We start from the raw sequence: 19,466 nt of genomic DNA on the forward strand, positions 1-19,466 counted from the left end.
TAAAAAGTTTTAGCCATTCGTTGCATTCTAGATTGCTTTATAATATAATGTAAGATATATATGTGTATACACATGTATACAAGCATTATGTATATATATATATGTCTGTCTTGGTTTTAGTTTTCTGAGAAATGTGTTTTTTCTTTTCATTAATTTACTTGTTCACTTTACTGATTGCTGCCCCTCCCCCCTCCCTACCTGTTTCTGAGAGGGTGGAGGTTCCCCCTGGGTATCCCCCAACCCTGATATAACCACGTCTCTGCAGGTTCACAGGCAGGCAGTAGACTTAGGTACAGCGCCCGCTCCAGTTGTTGGGGGACCTACATGAAAACTGAGCTGTACATCTGCTACATATGTGTGGCCGTGGGGCAGGGGAGGCCCAGCCCGTGTGTGCTCTTAGGTTGGTGGTTCAGTCTCTGGAAGACCCTAACAGTCCATGTCTGTTGATGCTGTTGGTCTTCCTATGGAGTCCCTCCGTCTGGGAGCTTGGCTCAATGCTCGGCTGTGGCCTCTGCATCTGCTTTAGTCGGCTGATGACTGGAGCCTCTCGGGGGACAGTCATGCTAGGCTCTGGTCTGCAGGCATAACAGAGTATTAGTAATAGTGTCAGGGATTGGTGCATGCCCATGGTGTGGGCCTAAAGTCGGGCCAGTGATTGGCTGGCCATTCCCCGTCTCTCCTCCATTTTTGCCCCTGCATTTCTTGTTGACAGGACAGATTTGGGGTTGGAAAGTTTTGTGGGTGGGTTGGTGTCTTTATCCCTCCACCGGAGGTCCTGCCTGGCTGCAGGAAGTGTCCACTTCAGGTTTCATAGGCCCACTGCTTGGAGTCTCAGCTAAAGTCACCATTGATTCCTGGGAGCCTCCCCCATCCCTGGTCTCTGGCATGTCCTAGAGATGCTCTCCCTCTGCCCCAGCCAGCAGTTTCCATTCATTCTCCTGGCCCTCTCTCCCGTCTCTCCCCACACCTCCATCCTAAACCTACTCCCCCATTCCCCTCCCCATTTCCTCTCTCACCCATTTTTCTCGGCCATCTGTTGAGAGAGAATCTTAACTTTTTCACCCAAACAGGCCTCAAAACCCATTTATCACTTGGCTAAATTGTTGTTAAGAATTAATTTATTATTACCTTTGAGAAATTGTTTAGAAATCTACTAAAGTCTTTTGTTGTATTTATATCTCACAGGTCTTTAAGCTAATCTAATGTGAAAAAAAAAATCCTCCAAGGGTGATTTTTCCCTAACAAAAATGTATACTGTGATTAAAAATAAAATATGAGGAATTTATGAATTAATTTTGTTAAGATTGAACCCAGGGCCTCACACACATTGGACAAGCATGCTGGGCTTTACCCTAGTCCTAAAATATAATTGAGTTGTTGTTCTTTGTGGTGGTGGTCTGTCTGTTTGTCTGTCTGTCTGACACAGGGTTTCTCTGTGTAGCCCTGGTTGTCCCGGAACTCACTCTGTAGACCAGGCTGGCCTCACACTCAACAGAGATCCATCTGCCTCTGCTTCCCAAACGCTGGAATTGAAGGTGTGCCATCCCCGCCCAGCTAAATTAATAGCTTTTTAAAGGAACCTTTGCCTCCGATGTCTCGATGATGAAGTGCAGTAGTAGAACGTCGAGTCCTTAGCTCCTTCTGAGGGCGGCTGGAACAAGATCAGCAGGGCTGGGTAAAGGCTGCCTAAGGGATGCTCTATGGCTCCCAGCCCAGCCTCGCAGACTGTCAGGAGCGAGCCTCTAGACTGGCTGTTGTGGGCCTTCCTTGCCTTGGAGCCAGGGAGCCACAACTCCAACCACCCCGATGCTTCTCCTTTTTTGATTTTTTTTTTTTTAATGTTAAATGTCATTTGTTTGGAAATTAATTACAATGCAGGTGTTTATGTGCCCTCAGCCATTGTCTTGCTATTTATCCTCTTGAGTGTTCTGGTTGTTTGTAGGATCAGACCTCCAGGCTCACCCCAGAGTGCTGCAGGAATTGTTAGAATGAAAATAAATATACATGTAGACTAGGTAAGGAAATGACGGCTGTTTAGGTGTTCAGGACACTGCATTCAGGATACCTTCAGTGGTTTGTTACAGTGCAGATATCTAAAAAATTTAAATGATGTAAATTAAGGATGGAGGTGTGGGGAGAGACGGGAGAGAGGGCCAGGAGAATGAATGGAAACTGCTGGCTGGGGCAGAGGGAGAGCATCTCTAGGACATGCCAGAGACCAGGGATTCCTTAGAGCCGAGTTACAGGTTGTTGTGAGCTGGTGAATGTGGGTTCCGGGAAACTATCTTGGATCCTCCAGACAAGCAGTGAGTACTCCTAACCACTGAGCCGTCCCTCCATCACCAGCACTCCCTTTCAAGTGAAATTTGTTGCTGGATCTAAGATATAAAATGGGGGAAGTGAGCCATGATCTGGCTAAAGATGGTTAGCCTCAACCCCTCGAGCCCCAAGCTGTTCGTGAGCTCTTCCTGATCAGTCCTAGGGTCAGCTGAGCAGAAATTGGTGTTTTAAGTAATTTGAACATACTTCGCGGTCAAATTTGTGGAGTGTGTTGGGGGAAGGAAGGAGAGGGCAAGAGTGAGAACACGTGTATATATTTATGGCTGCCCATGAGTATATGAAGGTCAGAGGTCAGTGTCAGTATGAGTGTTTGGAGGTCAGAGGTCAGTATCTTTTTCCACTCTCCACCTTATTTTTTGAGATGAAATCTCCTTGAACCTGGAGCTCATAGATCTGGCTTGACCACAGGCTAGCATGTGCCAAAGTTCTTGTATCTCTCTCTCTCCCCAGGGTATGGTGGGTGCATGCCCTAGATCCAGGGTCTTTACATGAGTCCTTGGGATCTGAACGTGTGTTGTCCTGCCTGTGTGGCAGGCACTTTATCAGCTGAGCTCCCTCCCGGCCCCCAAGTGGCTAAGTCTTAAAACAAAAATGTCGTTTTTTTTCACAGACAGGGCTCTAGCATCCCCTTGTCTTTGAAATAACAGAGGTGAATTAGGTGCGTTCTGTGGTTCTTTTCCCTAGGCCTTTCGCAGTTCTTACACGACTTAACTTTCCAGTTTGGTTTGCCCTACTATGTACTTTGTGTGCTATTCATTTTGATCACACATATTAGTGAGAATGTGTCACTGTGAGGGAAAGTGCCCTGAAGGGAAAGTTCGAATGTGAAATGAAATTGGGTAGGATACTGCAGTTTAGATTAGATGATTTTATATCTAATAAAATCTGCATGCAGCATGCAGAACCAGAAGCACATGTTTGTGACCCCTACCAGGCCACCAAGGAGACTTCCTACAGTGTGTGGCAGCTGAGAGCTGTCTAGGAAAGGGGGTGACTTGAGTTTAGGAACAATTAATTTTAACATGACAAGCTATCCATACATCTCCAGTACTTCCTTTTTGTAAGGCACATTAACCCTGGTTCTCATATTACTAACCCCAGCTATTACCTTGGTGGTAGCATTGGGTTCCTCCTTCCATCACATAACCCGCTGATGAACATTCTGGAGTGACTTAGTCAATACTGTTCTTGACCAGTCTAGGAAGATAATGAGAGGTTGCTTCCTTAGAAGTATGAGAAAATCATTTTGGATTTGAAACTCAAGTTCAGGTTTTAAACAGAATCAGAAGATTCGTACCGTATCCATGGAGAATAAATACTAAACACTTCTTTTCCATTAAGATGAATATGTCTGTGTGAATGAATTTCATATGGCCTTGGTTACTTTGTTCCAACTTGGTTACTTTGTTACTTGGTTATTTGTTCCCACAAGAAAATTGTGAGGTGGGAACACCCTGGTATTTAAGAGTACCCTTGGCTTTAGAGAAGACAGGAAGTTTCACCCCTTGTGGACAGGGCTGAATCATGGTGGTCACAGGAGCTGCTGGGCTGGCCCCCGTGCCTGCAAAGCATTGGGTGAGTCCCCTGGTGCTGTTTCCAGACCATGTCCAGTAACTTCTTGCAGCCTGGAAGAGAAGACAGACTTTGCTGTTTTGTAGAAGATATATATATCGCTTCCTTTCCCGGCAACCACTAGTGAAAGCACAAATTGTCACTGGCTAAAACTATCACCCTCGGAGAGGTGCAAGGACCTTCCAGACAGTCGAATACCTGGAAAGTGTTTATCAGAGGCCGGAAACCCAGCTCCACCCTTTCTGAAAGAGATAAGCCAGAAACCTGAAATTCCGGAAGTCACTTGAACGTACAGATGCGGTGCTGTGAGGAAGGAGGTGTGACTAACGCGGGAGGTGACCAAAGCTTTCTTTAGTAGAGAAGATAAAGCAAACACAGAAGCTCATGCAGATGCTCCACCCACTTGGAGCAGCATTGCTCCAGTTGGTGAAGGCTAGTTGGTCACTTACTAGTCAAGTGCTTGTGTGTGAGGTTTTTGAGCCCTACTGTTCTGAAACCAGGTTCTTCTTTGAGAAAGCAGGTGGTGGTGGTTGTTGTTACTGTTCCTCCTCCTCCTCCTCTTCCTCTTCTTTCTCTTCTCTTCTTTCACCCTCCCATTCTTTCTCTTCTTCCCCTTCTTCCTCCCCCTCCTTTTCTTTTCCTTTTTCCCTCTTGCTTTTCTTCCTCTTCCTCCCGCCTCTTCCTCCTCCTCCCTCCTTTTTCTCCCTTTCCTCCTCTTGCTCGTCTTTCCCTCCTCCTTTTTCTCCTTCTCCACTTCTTCCTCCTCTTCCTGCTCCCCCCTCCCCTCCTTCTTTCTTTTAATACTCCCAAGCACCTTCTTAAAACCGTGGTTCTTGGAAGCAATTAGACTATGAAAAAATGTGGTATAAACCTCAAGGGTTTTTATCAGCTCAAAGAATAGCACAGAGAGGAATCTGCTCTGAAATAGTTTCTAATTTTAAGTGAACCATCTAATGTGTAAAATTAAGGTGAAAACCCTGGCTGTCCTCATCCAGTTTGGGTGTCAGGAACCTTGTAAAATAATGCCTCACGTGTTGAACTGGAGAGACACAGGCAGCCCTGGCTGTCCCGTTTCATCATTTGGGCATCTATTTCATGAGCACATTTCTTCGTGTTTATCACATGATCTCTCTGGTGTGGTCCTCTGTGTTTTCATCCTTGAAGTAAGATCAGCAGTGTCTAGCTGTGTGAGGATCTGCTATTCATCTGCTTGCTCTAAGGTGCTAGTTGTGGGGTCTGGCATGTAGTGAACAGTCAATCAATCAGTGTTTATTTTCCATTATCAAATGCCAATTTGTCTGTTGTCTATAGCCTTCTGCCAAATACATAGTCTGTAAGCACAGAGTCGACCTATCTGTTGCCGAATAACTCCCCCCCCACACAGTATCACCTTCAATATATGCTTTTGAATAATTTAAGAAGTAAAGCTCCAGATTTAGTGTATAATTTTATCTATATGTGTACTGGCTGGTTTTGTGTCAACTTGACACAAACTGGAGTTATCACAGAGAAAGGAGCCTCAGTTGAGGAAATGCCTCCATGAGATCCAGCTGTAAGGCATTTTCTCAACTAGTGATCAAGGGGGGAGGGCCCAGTCCATTGTGGGTGGTGCCATCCCTGGGCTGGTAGACCTGGGTTCTATAAGAAAGCAGGCTGAGCAGGCCAGGGAAAGCAAGTCAGTAAGTGACATCCCTCCATGGCCTCTGCATCAGCTCCTGCTTCCTGACCTGCTTGAGTTCCAGTCCTGACTTCCTTTGGTGATAAACAGCGATGTGGAAGTGTGAGCTGAATAAACCCTTTGCTCCCCAACCTGCTTCTTGGTCATGATGTTTGTACAGGACTAAGACTTTTTTTTTTTTTTTTTTTTTTTGTAATCCTGGGAATTGAATTTGGGATCTCATGCTTATGCACTGCACCACCAAGCTGTATCTTCGTTCTTCTTTTTTAGCTATTTTACAGGCTCCCACACTAAGGTGCAGAAGCACATAAGATAGTGAAACCGAGGTATGTAGCAGTCAGTGTCCATGGCTCCCCGGTGCCATTGCCCCACTGGTCTCGATGGACTGAAGAACATGGGAGATTTGGACCGTGTTACATCCTGGGATTGGGACTCAGGTTTTCAGATTTAGTGACTTGGTACATTTTCCCACTGAGCCATCTCACAGCCCAACCATTTTATTTTTAACAGCCACAGTTGGATTTCCAGGAATGGCCACTCTACATAGACGGTGGGCTTGTACCCATTCTGGTTGGCCCAGCCATGAGGTTTGGCACAGTCAGCGGAATGATTATTAAGGAGAATTTAGCCAGACTTGGAAACTTTTTGCAGATTGGAGTTTGCCTCTTGCTGTCTTCGGAGTGTTTGTTCAGTACAGTGTGTACGAGCCCACTGTCATCAGTTTGGGACAGAGGAGGGGCAGGAAATGAGCCATCCAGTATGCGTTTGGGGACATGGCCTATTAGCTGTGAGCCAGAGAGCAAGAGCAAGCCCACTGGGTTCAGAACTGCCCAGTGCTTTACATACTAAGATTTAAGGTGCGTGCTTACACTGTCCACACCACCCCACGCAGACATTATGGACAATCCAACTGCGAAAGAGACAGCCCTGTCACAGTTAAAGGTGAAGAGTAGTTTTTGGTTTGTCACCTGAACACATAAGTCTGCTCATAGCCCTCTGGCAGGTGGAAGTCTGGAAGCCATAATTAGCGTAAGTGTTGATGGCTTCCCCCGTGGCCAGTGCCCCATCTGTCTCACTGGACTGAAGAGCTAAGACATCATGAATGTGGCCGGGAGAACCCAGAAGGGCACAGGCCATACCTGCACCTCACTCCTAGGCCTGCAGCGGTTGCTCCTCCTTCTGCCCCACAGAGGAGTGAGGAAGGAGTAGGTGAGGCTGGAGAGTTTCCCTGAGGAACATCAAGGCAGAGGAATGAACGGAAGGTAGAGACGGCACCATACTTTAGATTCCTCTTCGCTTGTGAATCTACGGTGCAGGTCTTTGCTGGTTTTTCGTGCCGTCTCCTCATGGCTTATTTAACCTCTCTGTGGTGCATTCTTACTGTTTGTAGTATGTGCACCATGGTTGTACTATTTTATATTGTGTAAGACATACACCTTTGTTCTTTTATATACTACCTTTGATCTTATTGATGGCAAATCATCGATTAGGAATGAAACTGCCCGATTCAGTACATTCTGAAGAAAACTGACGTGGTTTGTTTCCTGACACCATATGTGTGAGATGGATCTAGAGGCTCTTACATATCAAGTTCTTGGTAGCTGGTGAACATCTACCTGTCTGTAAATAGTATCAGCTTTTAATATGCCTTCTGTAGGACTGCAAACCATTAAAAAATGAGCCTAGCATATTATCTTATTTGTAAAATTAGGCGTGCCTATCTGACTTTTATGTGAGTCCTGGAGATCCAATCTCCAGTCTTCACGTTTTTAAAAGAAATTGTGATGATTTGAAACCTATGTCTCTAATAGATGTTTATATTTTTCATTTTCCAGTGAAAATACTGAGTTTTGCTCAGCAATTCTTGGTTATTGGGAGTTGGAGAAGAGGCAGGCAATTATTTTAGACAGGATAAAAATGGTTAAGATTGAATAATAATGATAGTTTCTTAAATTACAAGCACATGCTGTTTGAATTAGTCTTTTGCTTTAACAACGGGGCCTAGGCACATTAGATGAAACTCTAGGTGTTTCCTCTCAGTGTTCCTGTTGAACTCCCGGGGAAGGTGTGGGGTCTCTGGAACTCTCAGCATTCTGAGTCACGGCCCGCAGCACCGTCTGTCCTCACTGGTAGAACGGAGATGAAGGTGATACTTCCATAAGCCTGCAGCCGAGAACTTGACCGCTTCCTTATTCTTGTCTCCTCTTTCTTCTGATGCTCTGACATTAGTAACACCCATTGACGAGATCTAGTTTTTCCTTAACTTCTAAACACCTGCTGGTTTGGATGGATTTTCATAAATAATACCTGGTCCATCTGGATAGTGACTGGAAGGGAAGGGCAGCAAACACTTCAGTGCAGAGGACTAGATACCAGGATAGTGCCTGCGGCTTCTGCTTTTCCATTCAGTATGAGGCTTCTTTTCCTAGGAGAGAGATCATGTGTAAAATGAAGACATTTTCCAGGCTCTCTAATCCCTTTGTTATGCTTCAGGGTAATGAGATTTCTTCTTCTTCTTCCTCCTCCTCCTCTTCCTTCCCTTCTCCTCTTCCCCAACCCTTTAGTTCTTTTTGATTTTGTTCATTTTGATCCTCCTCCTCCTCCTCCTCCTCCTCCTCCTCCTCCTCCTCCTCCTCTTCCTCCTCCTCCTCCTTCTTTCCAACCCTTTAGTTCTTTTTGATTTTGTTCGTTTTGATTCTCTTGTCTGTTTTAAAGCCTCCATCTTCCAGCATGTGCCCTCACGGATGTTTTGTTTCTCAGCCATGAACAGGCACATCTTACGTATTAGCTGGTGACTTTTCGGAATGGGAAAGTTGAAGGCCGGATTCTTTTGTGTCAGTTGGTGATGGCCTGTTGGGTAGAAGAACAGCTTTGGCTTCAGGGTTTCTTTGTCCCCGTTGTTTCTTTCTGCTTGACCTAATGAGTTTGTCTCTACAGACTGTGAATTTATGTTGAACTTTACACCTAGAGGTGCCGTTGCATTGGGGTATCTGGAGATTTTTCACATGCTCTGCTACACTAAGTATCTTGGATCTACTAATAAGTTCTCTAAATCTCCCTATCGGAGGACCAGCCAGTACCGACAGGAGTTCCGCAGGCAGAAGAGACCCCCGTAGTGGTCTGTTTTCACATCATTCAGGGCACATTTAAGTGAATTAACATGGTCAGGTGCGAAGTCCCCACAGCGAACTGAGTGTATTCTCTGTGCTCAGTGATTATGTGCTATGGCTTCATGCTGTTTCCTTGTGTTGGCACATGCTCATTTAGCACAAAACACCAATAGGGAATGTTTCAAGCATTAGTAAATTATTTGGGGGCAAGCATCTCCTCTAATTAGTTTTCTACCTAGAAGCTTATGACTTTCATGAAAACTCGTAAAGAAACTGAAATGGGCTCTGGGGTAATAAAGCATTGTAAGCCGTAAAACCTCCAACTGCCTTGCAGTAAAAGCTTCCTGGTGTTGTGAGGAGTTGCTTCCAAGAATTCAGGGATTTTATATAAAGTCTTGGCATTTTCCAAATGCTTAAAGGGTTTTCCTTTTCTGTGAAAAATTGCAGAGCTTAACCATGAACCCCAGTAAGCAAAGCTCTGGGTTCACACTGTCTGTGGGACACGAGCCTCATTTTCTCGTCTATGAAGTAGAGATGACAGAGTTCAGCTCAGTGGAGATGATCGTGTGCTAAGGGAAAGGAGGTAGAAATTCCGCCTCGGTTTCCCTTCTGCACCTCTGCTTGTCAACACATGCACCAGGAGTCATGGTTGCATGTGGCTGTCATTACCGGCCATGTCCGTGTATGTATGTATGTCAGATACATTCAGTCAGCATCCTTTGTCACTCTGTTCTTTAGCTCAGCGGTGGTAGCTGCATTGACCCTCGGCAGCCATTTCTGTTTTATTTTCTCTGAACATTTTCAAAGGGGCCCGGTGCCAGGCCAAGCAGCGTGGTGTAATTGCACAGTGTGGTCAATGTGTCACACGCTTTCTGAAGGTATTACTTTATGTCTTGAAGCATGAGAACTGGTGTGTTAAGTACTGTCAACTACTCTTGTCCCTATGACTAAGGGGCCACTGTTAGGTAAGCAACGGGCTGTGGAGAGAGGTATCTAACACTTAGGGACCTGAAAAGAGGCTCAAGTTGTTCATTTCTCTGCCTTCCTCACCCTCATTTTCTCAGTCATAAGCAACTGGTCATTCCTCTCTGAGCGTGTGTTTGTGTGTGTGTGTGTGTGTGTGTGTATTTGCGTGCCGTGGGGCTGTGTGGAGGTCAGAAGATGATTTCCGGGGTTGATTATCTACTATTTTGTTTGTGCCAGGGTGTCATATTTGCTGTCGCAGTACCAGGTTACTGACTGATGAGATTGTGGGGGTTCTCTTCGGTCCCTCCATCTCTCTAGAGATGTCAGGAGCACAGCTACACCCGCTTTCAATTGGATTCCTGCTCTCCGAACTCTGGTCCTTATAGGTTCAGTCAAATGCTTTATCCCCTGAGCCATCTCCCTACCCATTGGCTTACCCTACCACCTGGACAGACTTCTGTGTTGGTTTGTGTGGCACAGTCACTGATGTGTGACGTATAAGCCAAGAGGAAGAAAGCTTCCTTTCACGTCCACTCCCTCCTGAGTTCCTGGTGTTTAGTGGGTGGGCGGTGCTGGTTCCACAGAAGGAACTGGTGAGTGAACGGATGAAATAGAATACAGCCCTTGCTTGTCTTTCCCACCCAGTCAGCTACTTTCTCCTAGAAGTGGGGATTTTCCTTCAGGACTAGCTCCTCTGTGAAGAGTCTGGCCCTGGGTTCCTCGTTCTGGCATTGTACGGCACGGTTCTGATCTCTTAGACAAGTAAAACTTCCTGTAGTTTTAATCATTTCTCTTTCTGCACTTGTGTATACTTAACTGTCTGCGCTTGGGTTTCTTTAGGGGCGAAGAACATTGCAGCTGCTTTGTGCTTTTCACTTTCTACACTCCTGTCCCCCCTTTCCCCCGAATGTCAATGTGCTTTTCACTTTCTACACCCCTGCCCCCCCTTTCCCCCTGAATGTCAAGTTCATCCTTCACCCACAGTTTAGGGGCATTGCAGTCCCCCAAGTTTAGTGAGACTGGAGATGAACAGAAAGTTCATTTCTAATGATCTCATTTCTAATTCTTTAATATTTTTGTTTGTTTTTCCAGTTGGCTTAGTATAGGTCTTGAGTCCCATCTCATCCATTCTTAAAAACAACCTAATGTGTTCAGAACCGTCCAGATTTCCCATCCAATATAGCTACATTGTCAAATTCTCCTCACCCTGAATCCTCAAATGCTCTTGTAGATGCAAAAAAAAAAAAAAAACCAAACACATGGAGAGCATCAGCAAGTATTCCCATGATGCTCTTTCAACCTCACACCCACTGAATAACATTTGGATTTCAATGTGATTTGGACTTGGTGTACCAGTAATATAAGTACATGGCCCTGGTGGTTTAGAATGTCACTGCTATAATGTTTTATAGCTAGAAGTTTCGATTTATAAAGATGCATTGTATAGTTAAAATTGGCCCTTGCCAGCTGAGCTCAGATGCCCGTCATGCATCTGGTGAGGGGTTAGCAGGAGTCAAGGCAGGAGGAGACTGCTGTCTGTAATTCTGTGGCAGTGACTCCTTTCTGGGTTTTTTCTTTGTTATTATATTTTTCATTTTGGGGTAAAATTATGAAAACTTGACAAGGCCTTAATTTCAAGAGACGGAAAAGGACCCGGATTGGTGACTGTATTGTTAAATAACATGAAATCCTAAAACTTGAGGATCTAGAAAAGCCAGGCTAGTTCTTCCAGATGGAGGGTGTAAGTGGGGCCTGAAGCTGCGAAGGGTCAGAAGGTCTGACATCAGCTATGAGTTCTCAGGTGAGCCTGCGTGCTCAGCCATACTGATGCCTTATAAAACATAATTACCCAAGAAGCACTTACCTCGAAGCTTGTTTCTTTAGCATTATAATATGTGGATCTGAATAGATGCACTTTGACACTTATATGTGTAACATTACATTTTAAAGACTTTAATGTGACGATTAAAAGGGGGATTGTTAGTATAAAAAGCTGTTATCTTGAACGGCCTTGTTGGATGTAACTGCTTAATTTGGTAATTTAGTTGATTTCACTTTCGTTGTGCCTCTTTTTTCAAGTTGAGTTTAAAATATAATTTTTTTTATTATTTTATTTTATTGGTATGAAACTAATTGAAAGAGAGAGAAAGCAAGTATAAGATAAGATATTTGAAGGTAAAACAAATTCTATACAATTTAATTTTGGTTGGCCCCCTCCCCCTTTTAGATCTTTTAGAGAAATCTCGTGTCGTTAAGCAGCCAAGAGGTGAGCGAAACTTCCACGTGTTCTACCAGCTGCTCTCCGGCGCCTCGGAGGAACTGCTCCGTAAGTCTGCGGTTCTGGGTTAGAGTTTTCCCATCACAGTGTATTCTGAAGCATCCTCAACACTCGGTCTGTATGCTTTCCCATTGACAGTTTTATTTCTTCTTGTTCTGGTTGCTTCTACCACACCCAGCATTTCTTTCGTATTTCTGTATCTCACCTGGACTGAATCAAATACCTCAGATGTGTTTAAGCCTTATAGTTGGGGAAGGGCTCCTCAGGAATCTCAAGTCAAAATGCAGAACTGTACCATTTAAGGAAATAAAATTGTATGATGATGTAATTCTGGTCTAATGAGAGTCTATGACAGTAACAGTTACCCCCAAAGAGTGGCAAAAAAGATTTGTCTGTAACCTGTCTTATCATCTCTGGGGATACATATCGCTCTAGGGTCCAAAGCCCATTTATATAAAGGGTATTTTCCATTCTCTTGTGCCTGTCAATCCTACATTACACTAGCTCCCAGAAACAGTTACAAAAGCCGGTTTTGATCTTTGTGCATGGATTTTGTTGTTGTTGTTATTATTAGGTTTTTGTTTGTTTTTTTTTTTACTTGATACATAATACAAAGGACATTTTTTCAGGGCAGTAAAAAGTGAAGTTGTGAAGAGGTGTATGTTTATTGATATACAATTTGTATCAATTTGTATGCATGACTCAACAGACAAGCTTAAGCTGGAGCGGGATTTCAGCAGATACAACTACCTGAGTCTGGACTCCGCCAAAGTTAATGGTGTGGATGATGCTGCCAATTTCAGAACCGTTAGGGTAAGAAGTGCCTTCGTTACACTTTAGAAAGGGTAATCACTCCCTGTCCCCCTCCCCCCTCCCCCCAGCTGCTCAGCCAGAACTGCTCACTGTTCAGTTTCCTTTACATTGTAATTTATGCTCCCCAAGGTTCTAGATACATCCAAGAATTCATTATGTTTATCAGTGTGGCTTTTAAACTAGCTCAACAATCGAATACGGTTTTGAAGGCCATATTTACTAGAGCATGCTGCTTTACCATTTATAAGAAGGAGCCTTCGTCTATTGTCCTGGGACTTGACTCTCAGTCTGTATTGAAATTCTAAGTAATTTTTAGCCAAAGTTAATTTTCACATGTGAAGTCTGCCTTTGGGTCCTGTTAGGTTGAAAGTGTTTTTAGGCAGAAAATCCCGTTTTTAGGCAGATTTAGAAAATGACAACACATTAGAAGAATCTGCATTCCTCGTTCATTAGAAAAGAAGCAACTTTTATAACACTCTGCTTTCTGTCTCTGTGCGGCTTGCACTTTCAAAATTACTCCAATTACAACATTATGGTAACTGGGATTTACTTCCAAACGAGACAGCTGGGGCTGTGGGGAGGAGGGGGAGGATGGGGAGCAGGATTGACCCCGGTTAATAGTGGAAGCTGAATGAAGGGCCGTGGAGTCCTCCCCTTGTTCTTATTATTCATGTATATGTTTGAAAATTTCCATAACAGAGAGTGTCCGTTACCCCACTGCTGTGTAGAGCAGTCACTCGAGCATGCACACACACACACACACACACACACACACACACACACACAGAAGGAAATAAAGGCAGCTGTTGTAGGGAAGTGTGTCTCTCAGTGTGCCGTTGTGTACAACTGTATAAACACCCGCATATGGAAGCAATAGTCTGGACATGATTTTGTTTAAGACTTGAGTCCAAGGCCAGTTCTGTAACCACTTTGCCTGGCACATAGTTGGCACTCCACATGCATTTGTGAATGAATGAACGTTTGGGGTAATTCACCTTTGCAAGCAAATGTTTTTCTTGTATGTAATATAAGCAACGTTGTTTCTATTGCTGAAGGTTGTAGAAACATCTTGCTTGGTTTTGTTTCTAGAAGCAGAAGACCCGTGTGGGGAAAAACAAAACAAAACAAAACAAAAAAAACCCCATTTTTTCCAACTATGGAAACCAGCTGGTTGATTTGAAAGGGGGGAGGGAGGGACCCTGAGGCTCAGCTCCCAGCCCCTCCTCTGTCTTCTATCTGTGTACCACACGCTACCATGGTGCCTGGGAGGCTTACCTAAGTCACAGCTTGGATCCACCTATCGAGATAATTGCTTTGTGTTTCAACTTTTTTTTTACCCTAGAAATAAATCTGTAATGTTATTCATTAAATGTTGTTATTTGTTAAAAACAAGCAAACAGCCACAACAAAACAAAAAAGGTACAGAAGTGTAGGAAACGGGTGCTTCTCTCCTCCAGAACGCTATGCAGATCGTGGGCTTCCTGGATCACGAGGCCGAGTCCGTGCTGGAGGTAGTGGCGGCCGTTTTGAAACTGGGGAACATCGAGTTCAAGCCTGAATCCCGAGTGAACGGTCTGGATGAAAGTAAAATCAAAGACAAAAACGGTGAGTTAGCGGAGAAGCAGCTCGGCTCAGGGAACTTGCTCTGAACATCTGCCCAGCTTCTAACCAGAAAGCAAACCTGGGACTTGTGGGTTTCAGAAAACCTACTAAAGCCAAACAGAAATACCGCCCTTCTGATGCATTCGTGTTTCTGCACTTGAGTGTGATTCTAGAAAGAACAGCTGTGGGCTTGGTAATGACCATGAGTAGCATACAGACTCACTGCCGCTGTCTGTCCTTCTGTACCTCCGAACAGAGTTAAAAGAAATTTGCGAGCTGACCAGCATCGATCAAGTGGTTTTAGAAAGAGCATTCAGTTTCCGGACGGTTGAGGCGAAGCAGGAGAAGGTTTCAACCACACTGAATGTGGCTCAGGTGGGTGAAGTGTAACGTGCAGAAGAAAGCTTTTCTTACACGCTGGGTTTATATGTGAAATGCTCACACGGCCAAGCTGCATTCCACATGGTGTTCTAGGAGTTGTGAGCGAGATGGGAGATGTCTGTTGTTAGGATAACAGAAGTTATTTTTCATTATGATGGGGATCATCACGCCAGGTTCACATTCTTAGGCTACAGTCCTAAGCCTATCTCCCCAAGGCTGCTCACCAGCTTGATGCATTGAGGCTGAAGGTCAGATTAAGCTTCTGATTGAAGTCTTTGATGTGAGGGTCAGGATCTTGGGGTATACTCCATATGTGCAAAGCAGAGCTCTTGGGTTCTGCTTACATACTGGCCATTGGGCCATGGGTTCTAAGACTGTATCCATTGTCTTAGTGAATGAGGTCACTGGGTTTCGGTTATCAGGAGCAGCCTCGGGTGTGTGGGGACCCGGACCAAGCTGGTTTTACATGTGTAAGAGACACCTTTTTACTGGACCAAGCTGTTTTTACATGTGTAAGAGACACCTTTTTACTGGACCAAGCTGTTTTTACATGTGTAAGAGACACCTTTTTACCGTGCCCATTTCGAATTGGAAACACTAAGGAAAACTAAACAGATAAGAGTTTCTGTTGTCCCGGAGCTGAAAATTCAGGTTGGGTTGTGTTAGGTAAACAGTCAGATACAGCAAACATTCCCACAAGCAGCTTGTGCTGAGTACGAAAAGGATAAAGAGAAATCAAGGAGAGCAGGGTAAGGAAGATTGGTGTCTATGGGGCAGGAAGGAAGGTCACTCTGAAAAGTGAGCTGAGAGCATCCAGCACAAGTGTCACAATCTGCCTCATGTTCAAAAAAAAAAAAAAAAAAAAAAAAAAAAAAAGAACCAGCCTCCTGGCTGGATGTAAAGAGCAGAGCCCGAGGGACACCCACTAATCCAGAGCCAGATGGTTGCTTTGGAACCAGGGGTTCGGCCTCGCAGGATGTGCCTTGAAAGTAGAGGCAACGGAATTGCTGATGTCTTAATGCCAAGTAGGAGAGGGGTGACCGCGGATTGATTCCGTGGTTTAGGGGAAGGGCAGAGGAAGAAAACCCAGCGGTCAAACTGGACTCTCTTCCCTGCTGTACTCCCACCATGCATCACACACCAGACACATCTTCCTACAGAAACTCAGGTTGCTTCTCACATGTGTATATGTATGGTCATATAAAAGCACTCAGGTGGTGTGGGGGGGTGGGATTGTGGTGTGACCCCTTTGTTCTGCAAGTCAGACATTTTTCTACCACTTGGTGCTGATCTGGGCTAGAATTAAATGGCTTACTTACTTCCTCTCACGCAGGCCTGCTTTGTTTAGTCAGCCATATCTTCTGGTCTCACCCCCCCCCCCCCCAAGCCTGCCCTGGGTGCACTGGAACCATTGCATGATCACAACCTCTGTAGGACCCACAGGGGAGAATCGTTCATCCCTTCTGTTTCTTCATGCTTTCCTTTCCTTTCTTTGCATTCCCCCGGCTGTGGTAAAGCTTTGCCACATGGAGGTGGGGATTGCAGCAGCCCTTCCCTGGGGGAACCCGTGTTGTTCTTTCCTTGTGAATGGTTGCTAGCTGACTCTTCACAGTGAGCAGCTGGCTTAATTGGGAAGAGGTTGAAAGCAGGCGGAGTTCAAGCCCCAACAGGAACTTTGTTAGAGAAATTGAGACGGAGGAGAGGAGGGTTTAGATAAGAAAGAATGAATAACATGGTATGTCAAACAGAAAGACAGGTTTGGAGACTGAGGATCAGGATCAGCCAGGCTAGGCTGCAGCGTTAAGTTTGGGTCAGGGTTCAGAACATGGTTGGGAAGGTCAAGTTGGGGTCAGAGAGTGTGTGCAAGAGGGCGCTCATCATAGTTAATTAACTTGTTTATTTTTTACCATACCTTCGGAGAGGTGGGTGCTGTGGTCTGGGGGAGGAGTAAAGAGTTTGGGAGTCTGATACAAGCAAAGCTGCTCCTGGAGGACCTGTAGAGAACCGCCAAAGGTGGACATTTCAGCAACCAGAGTTGTTAGGAGGTAAAAACGTGAAAAAGCCTGTGTTTCAGAAGACCCCGTGGGAATATATGGGTTTGAGGTCTGCTTTTGTGGTGTTGGCTTCTTACTTTGTATTTATGCAGACCAGACCCAGTTGCCCCTTAGTTGATAACTGAGTGACCTTTTATGGCTGGGTAAAACTTCCCCACATAAACCTTTGTCAGGAAAGATTTGGATTGAGTCTCTCAGGTGGGTTGGCTGTGCAGTGAGGGGCAGTTGCCTCCTGATGCTGTTGGTGATATCTGGTGGGCTTTTTGTCACACGGGTAAAGGTTCTGTTAAGTTTTACTCCTTACATCAGCCTGAGGTTCTGGTAACATCCTTTTTGCCCTGTGCCTCATTTTTTCCCAAAGCATTTAGATCTTTCTGCAGACATGAAGACTAATACCAAGACATTGGAAACCTGAGACAGTGTGTTGTTCAGTGTCTACTAGAAGATTCTCTCCTTCCCCTCAGGGCCCTCTGTAATCTGACCCTACCCATATGACTTGTCTCCATTAGTTGCTGGGTTGCTATAAGAGCCTGGTTTGTTTTATTGTTGTCTGTCCTTGCTCATTCTCTGCCCATCCATGGGGTTCATGTGATTTTTACTCCATCCAAAGAGATTATTCTGACCAAATAGGCTCCTAAATCCCGTTTCCTGACCTCTCCTTCCCCCGAATTCTGGCTCTCACCCACCCTCTGATGGAGGTCTTTGTGTTAATGTGATCTCTTCTCTTCTGCTGCTGACTACCTATCTGTGTCCCATCCCAGGCCATGCTTGATACTGGCTACTTCAGAAGTAGTTTCCACCAGGGGTTTCCGTCTGTGAGCATCAGGGGCTGCAGAAAAGCATGCCATTTTCATAGTGTACTTAGGGTTCCTGGCGTTTCCCTCTGTTCCATATATCACAGATGGGAATTCACGGTCCTGCTGTTGCCGCTCTGAGGTCAGGAGCGCACAGCTTGATTCCCTTCCCCCCTTCCCCCCTTTACCTCTTCCCTCAGCTTTCCCCCTTTATTTTCTCTCCTTTTTCCTCCTCTCTTCCCTTCTCTTCTCCCTGACCTCCTTCCTTCCCTCTGTGCAATTTCTAGCAAATTTTCTAGTTTTATTTCCTACTCCTGGTCTCCAGGTTCTCCAGGAAAAGCAGGAAAGGGGGTTTTGTTATCAACTAGGAAATGTGTAGAGGAAGGAAAGGGGTTTCGTTATCAACTAGGAAATGTGTAGAGGACATGCTCTCCTCTCACCAGACAAGTGGTGTGTTCTAAAATCACTGTTAAAAAAAACAAAACAACAGAATTTAACAAATATTCCACAGTCTAACAAGATGTGTTTTTTATAAAGTGAAGGTGTACCTGTTTGTTTTAACAAGAATTCTTGACTCACTACAAAGTGTCTGTTGTGTTTCGTAAAAACATAGAGAAGCCAGGGATATGTTTGGTGGAGGTTTGGTGTGGTGTGGGGGAAGGGAGTGCCTCTGTGGGCCCATGCTGAGGCATCCCTTCCTTCTCTGAGGTACCAGCCATATGAATTTATAGTTTAGAATAGTTTATTCAGGGCGTAAGGAGGGGAGTTGAGAGAGAGAGAGAGAGGGAGAGAGAGAGAGGGAGAGAGAGGGAGGGAGGTGGGAGCGTAGAGGTGGGCCATGAGCATGTGGAGGGGTGGAGGGGTGGGGAAGGGGGTGGAGCAAGAGGGCAAGAGAGAGCAGAAGGGGCAGGCAGCCCCTTTTTAGTGAGTCAGGCACACCTGGCTGTGGCCAGGTAACTGTGGGGTGGAGTCTATACTAAATGCCAACCGTGAGCATGGTACACAAGTGGCTGGTGTTTTCTAAGAACAGCAGAGCCTCTGGCTTTCCTTAGCCAAGGACAGTTCCTCTTGGGCTGCTGACAGTGGGGCTGCTTATACATGACATTAGTACTTAAGGCATCCAGGGCATGCAAGAGAATTAGGTTTTCTCCTCAAAGCTTCGGTCTCCATCCAGCCTGTGGATTCTGGATCTCATCTCTCTCTCTCTCTCTCTCTCTCTCTCTGTGTGTGTGTGTGTGTGTGTGTTACTGTATTAAGGATACAGCTTCTCAATTTCTTTCTTACAACGTAAGCGTTCATTTCTTCAGCTCTACAGTGACCCTTCTGTATATTTTCTGTATTTCATTTCTTTCATGAATTTTTAGAATCAATTCATTTCTTTCATGAATCAATAGAAAATTGATTTTCCTATTCTTGGGGTCCTCTCTTGGTTTTCCTTTGTTCTGTAACATTAGGATGAATATTTTTATGGTAAAACATTCTGTAATATTAAACTTGATTTTCTAGAATGCAAAAAAAAAGTGTAGACTGGGTGAAAAGTTTACTAATTCTCTTAAAAAGATTGACTGCTTAGCCAGTATATAATAAAAATTACCCCAAAGGGAAATTTTTAATAATCTAAATATTTTTAAAGTATTTTAAGTGTTTTATAGGAATTAAGCATTGTAGCATTTCTTTGTTAGTGTTAAGTTTTTCTTTTTTCTTTTTAATAGGCTTATTATGCCCGTGATGCCCTGGCTAAAAACCTCTACAGCCGGTTGTTTTCATGGTTGGTAAATCGTATCAACGAAAGCATTAAGGTATTGAATTTCTGTAAGACACTATTTGTAATAAATAAATAAATGATATTCACAATGCAAGCATTATATTAAAGAAGCT

The 19,466-nt window shown here is 44.6% G+C and overlaps 1 protein-coding gene across 3 annotated transcripts in view; it reads left to right on the forward strand.

The window, feature by feature from the left end:
• The window catches only part of MYO1B (myosin IB), a 155,424-nt gene that overhangs the window by 93,892 nt on the left and 42,066 nt on the right, over positions 1-19,466 (forward strand). For all 3 annotated transcript variants that reach the window (XM_080933416.1, XM_080933417.1, XM_080933418.1), the window contains exons 8-12: positions 11,894-11,992; positions 12,654-12,757; positions 14,215-14,362; positions 14,616-14,734; positions 19,301-19,387. In XM_080933416.1, coding sequence (XP_080789542.1) covers positions 11,894-11,992; positions 12,654-12,757; positions 14,215-14,362; positions 14,616-14,734; positions 19,301-19,387 — 557 coding nt within the window. The remainder of the gene's footprint in view (positions 1-11,893; positions 11,993-12,653; positions 12,758-14,214; positions 14,363-14,615; positions 14,735-19,300; positions 19,388-19,466) is intronic.

Source organism: Micromys minutus (genome assembly GCF_963924665.1).
Source record: "Micromys minutus genome assembly, chromosome: 19".
Lineage (NCBI taxonomy): Eukaryota > Metazoa > Chordata > Mammalia > Rodentia > Muridae > Micromys > Micromys minutus.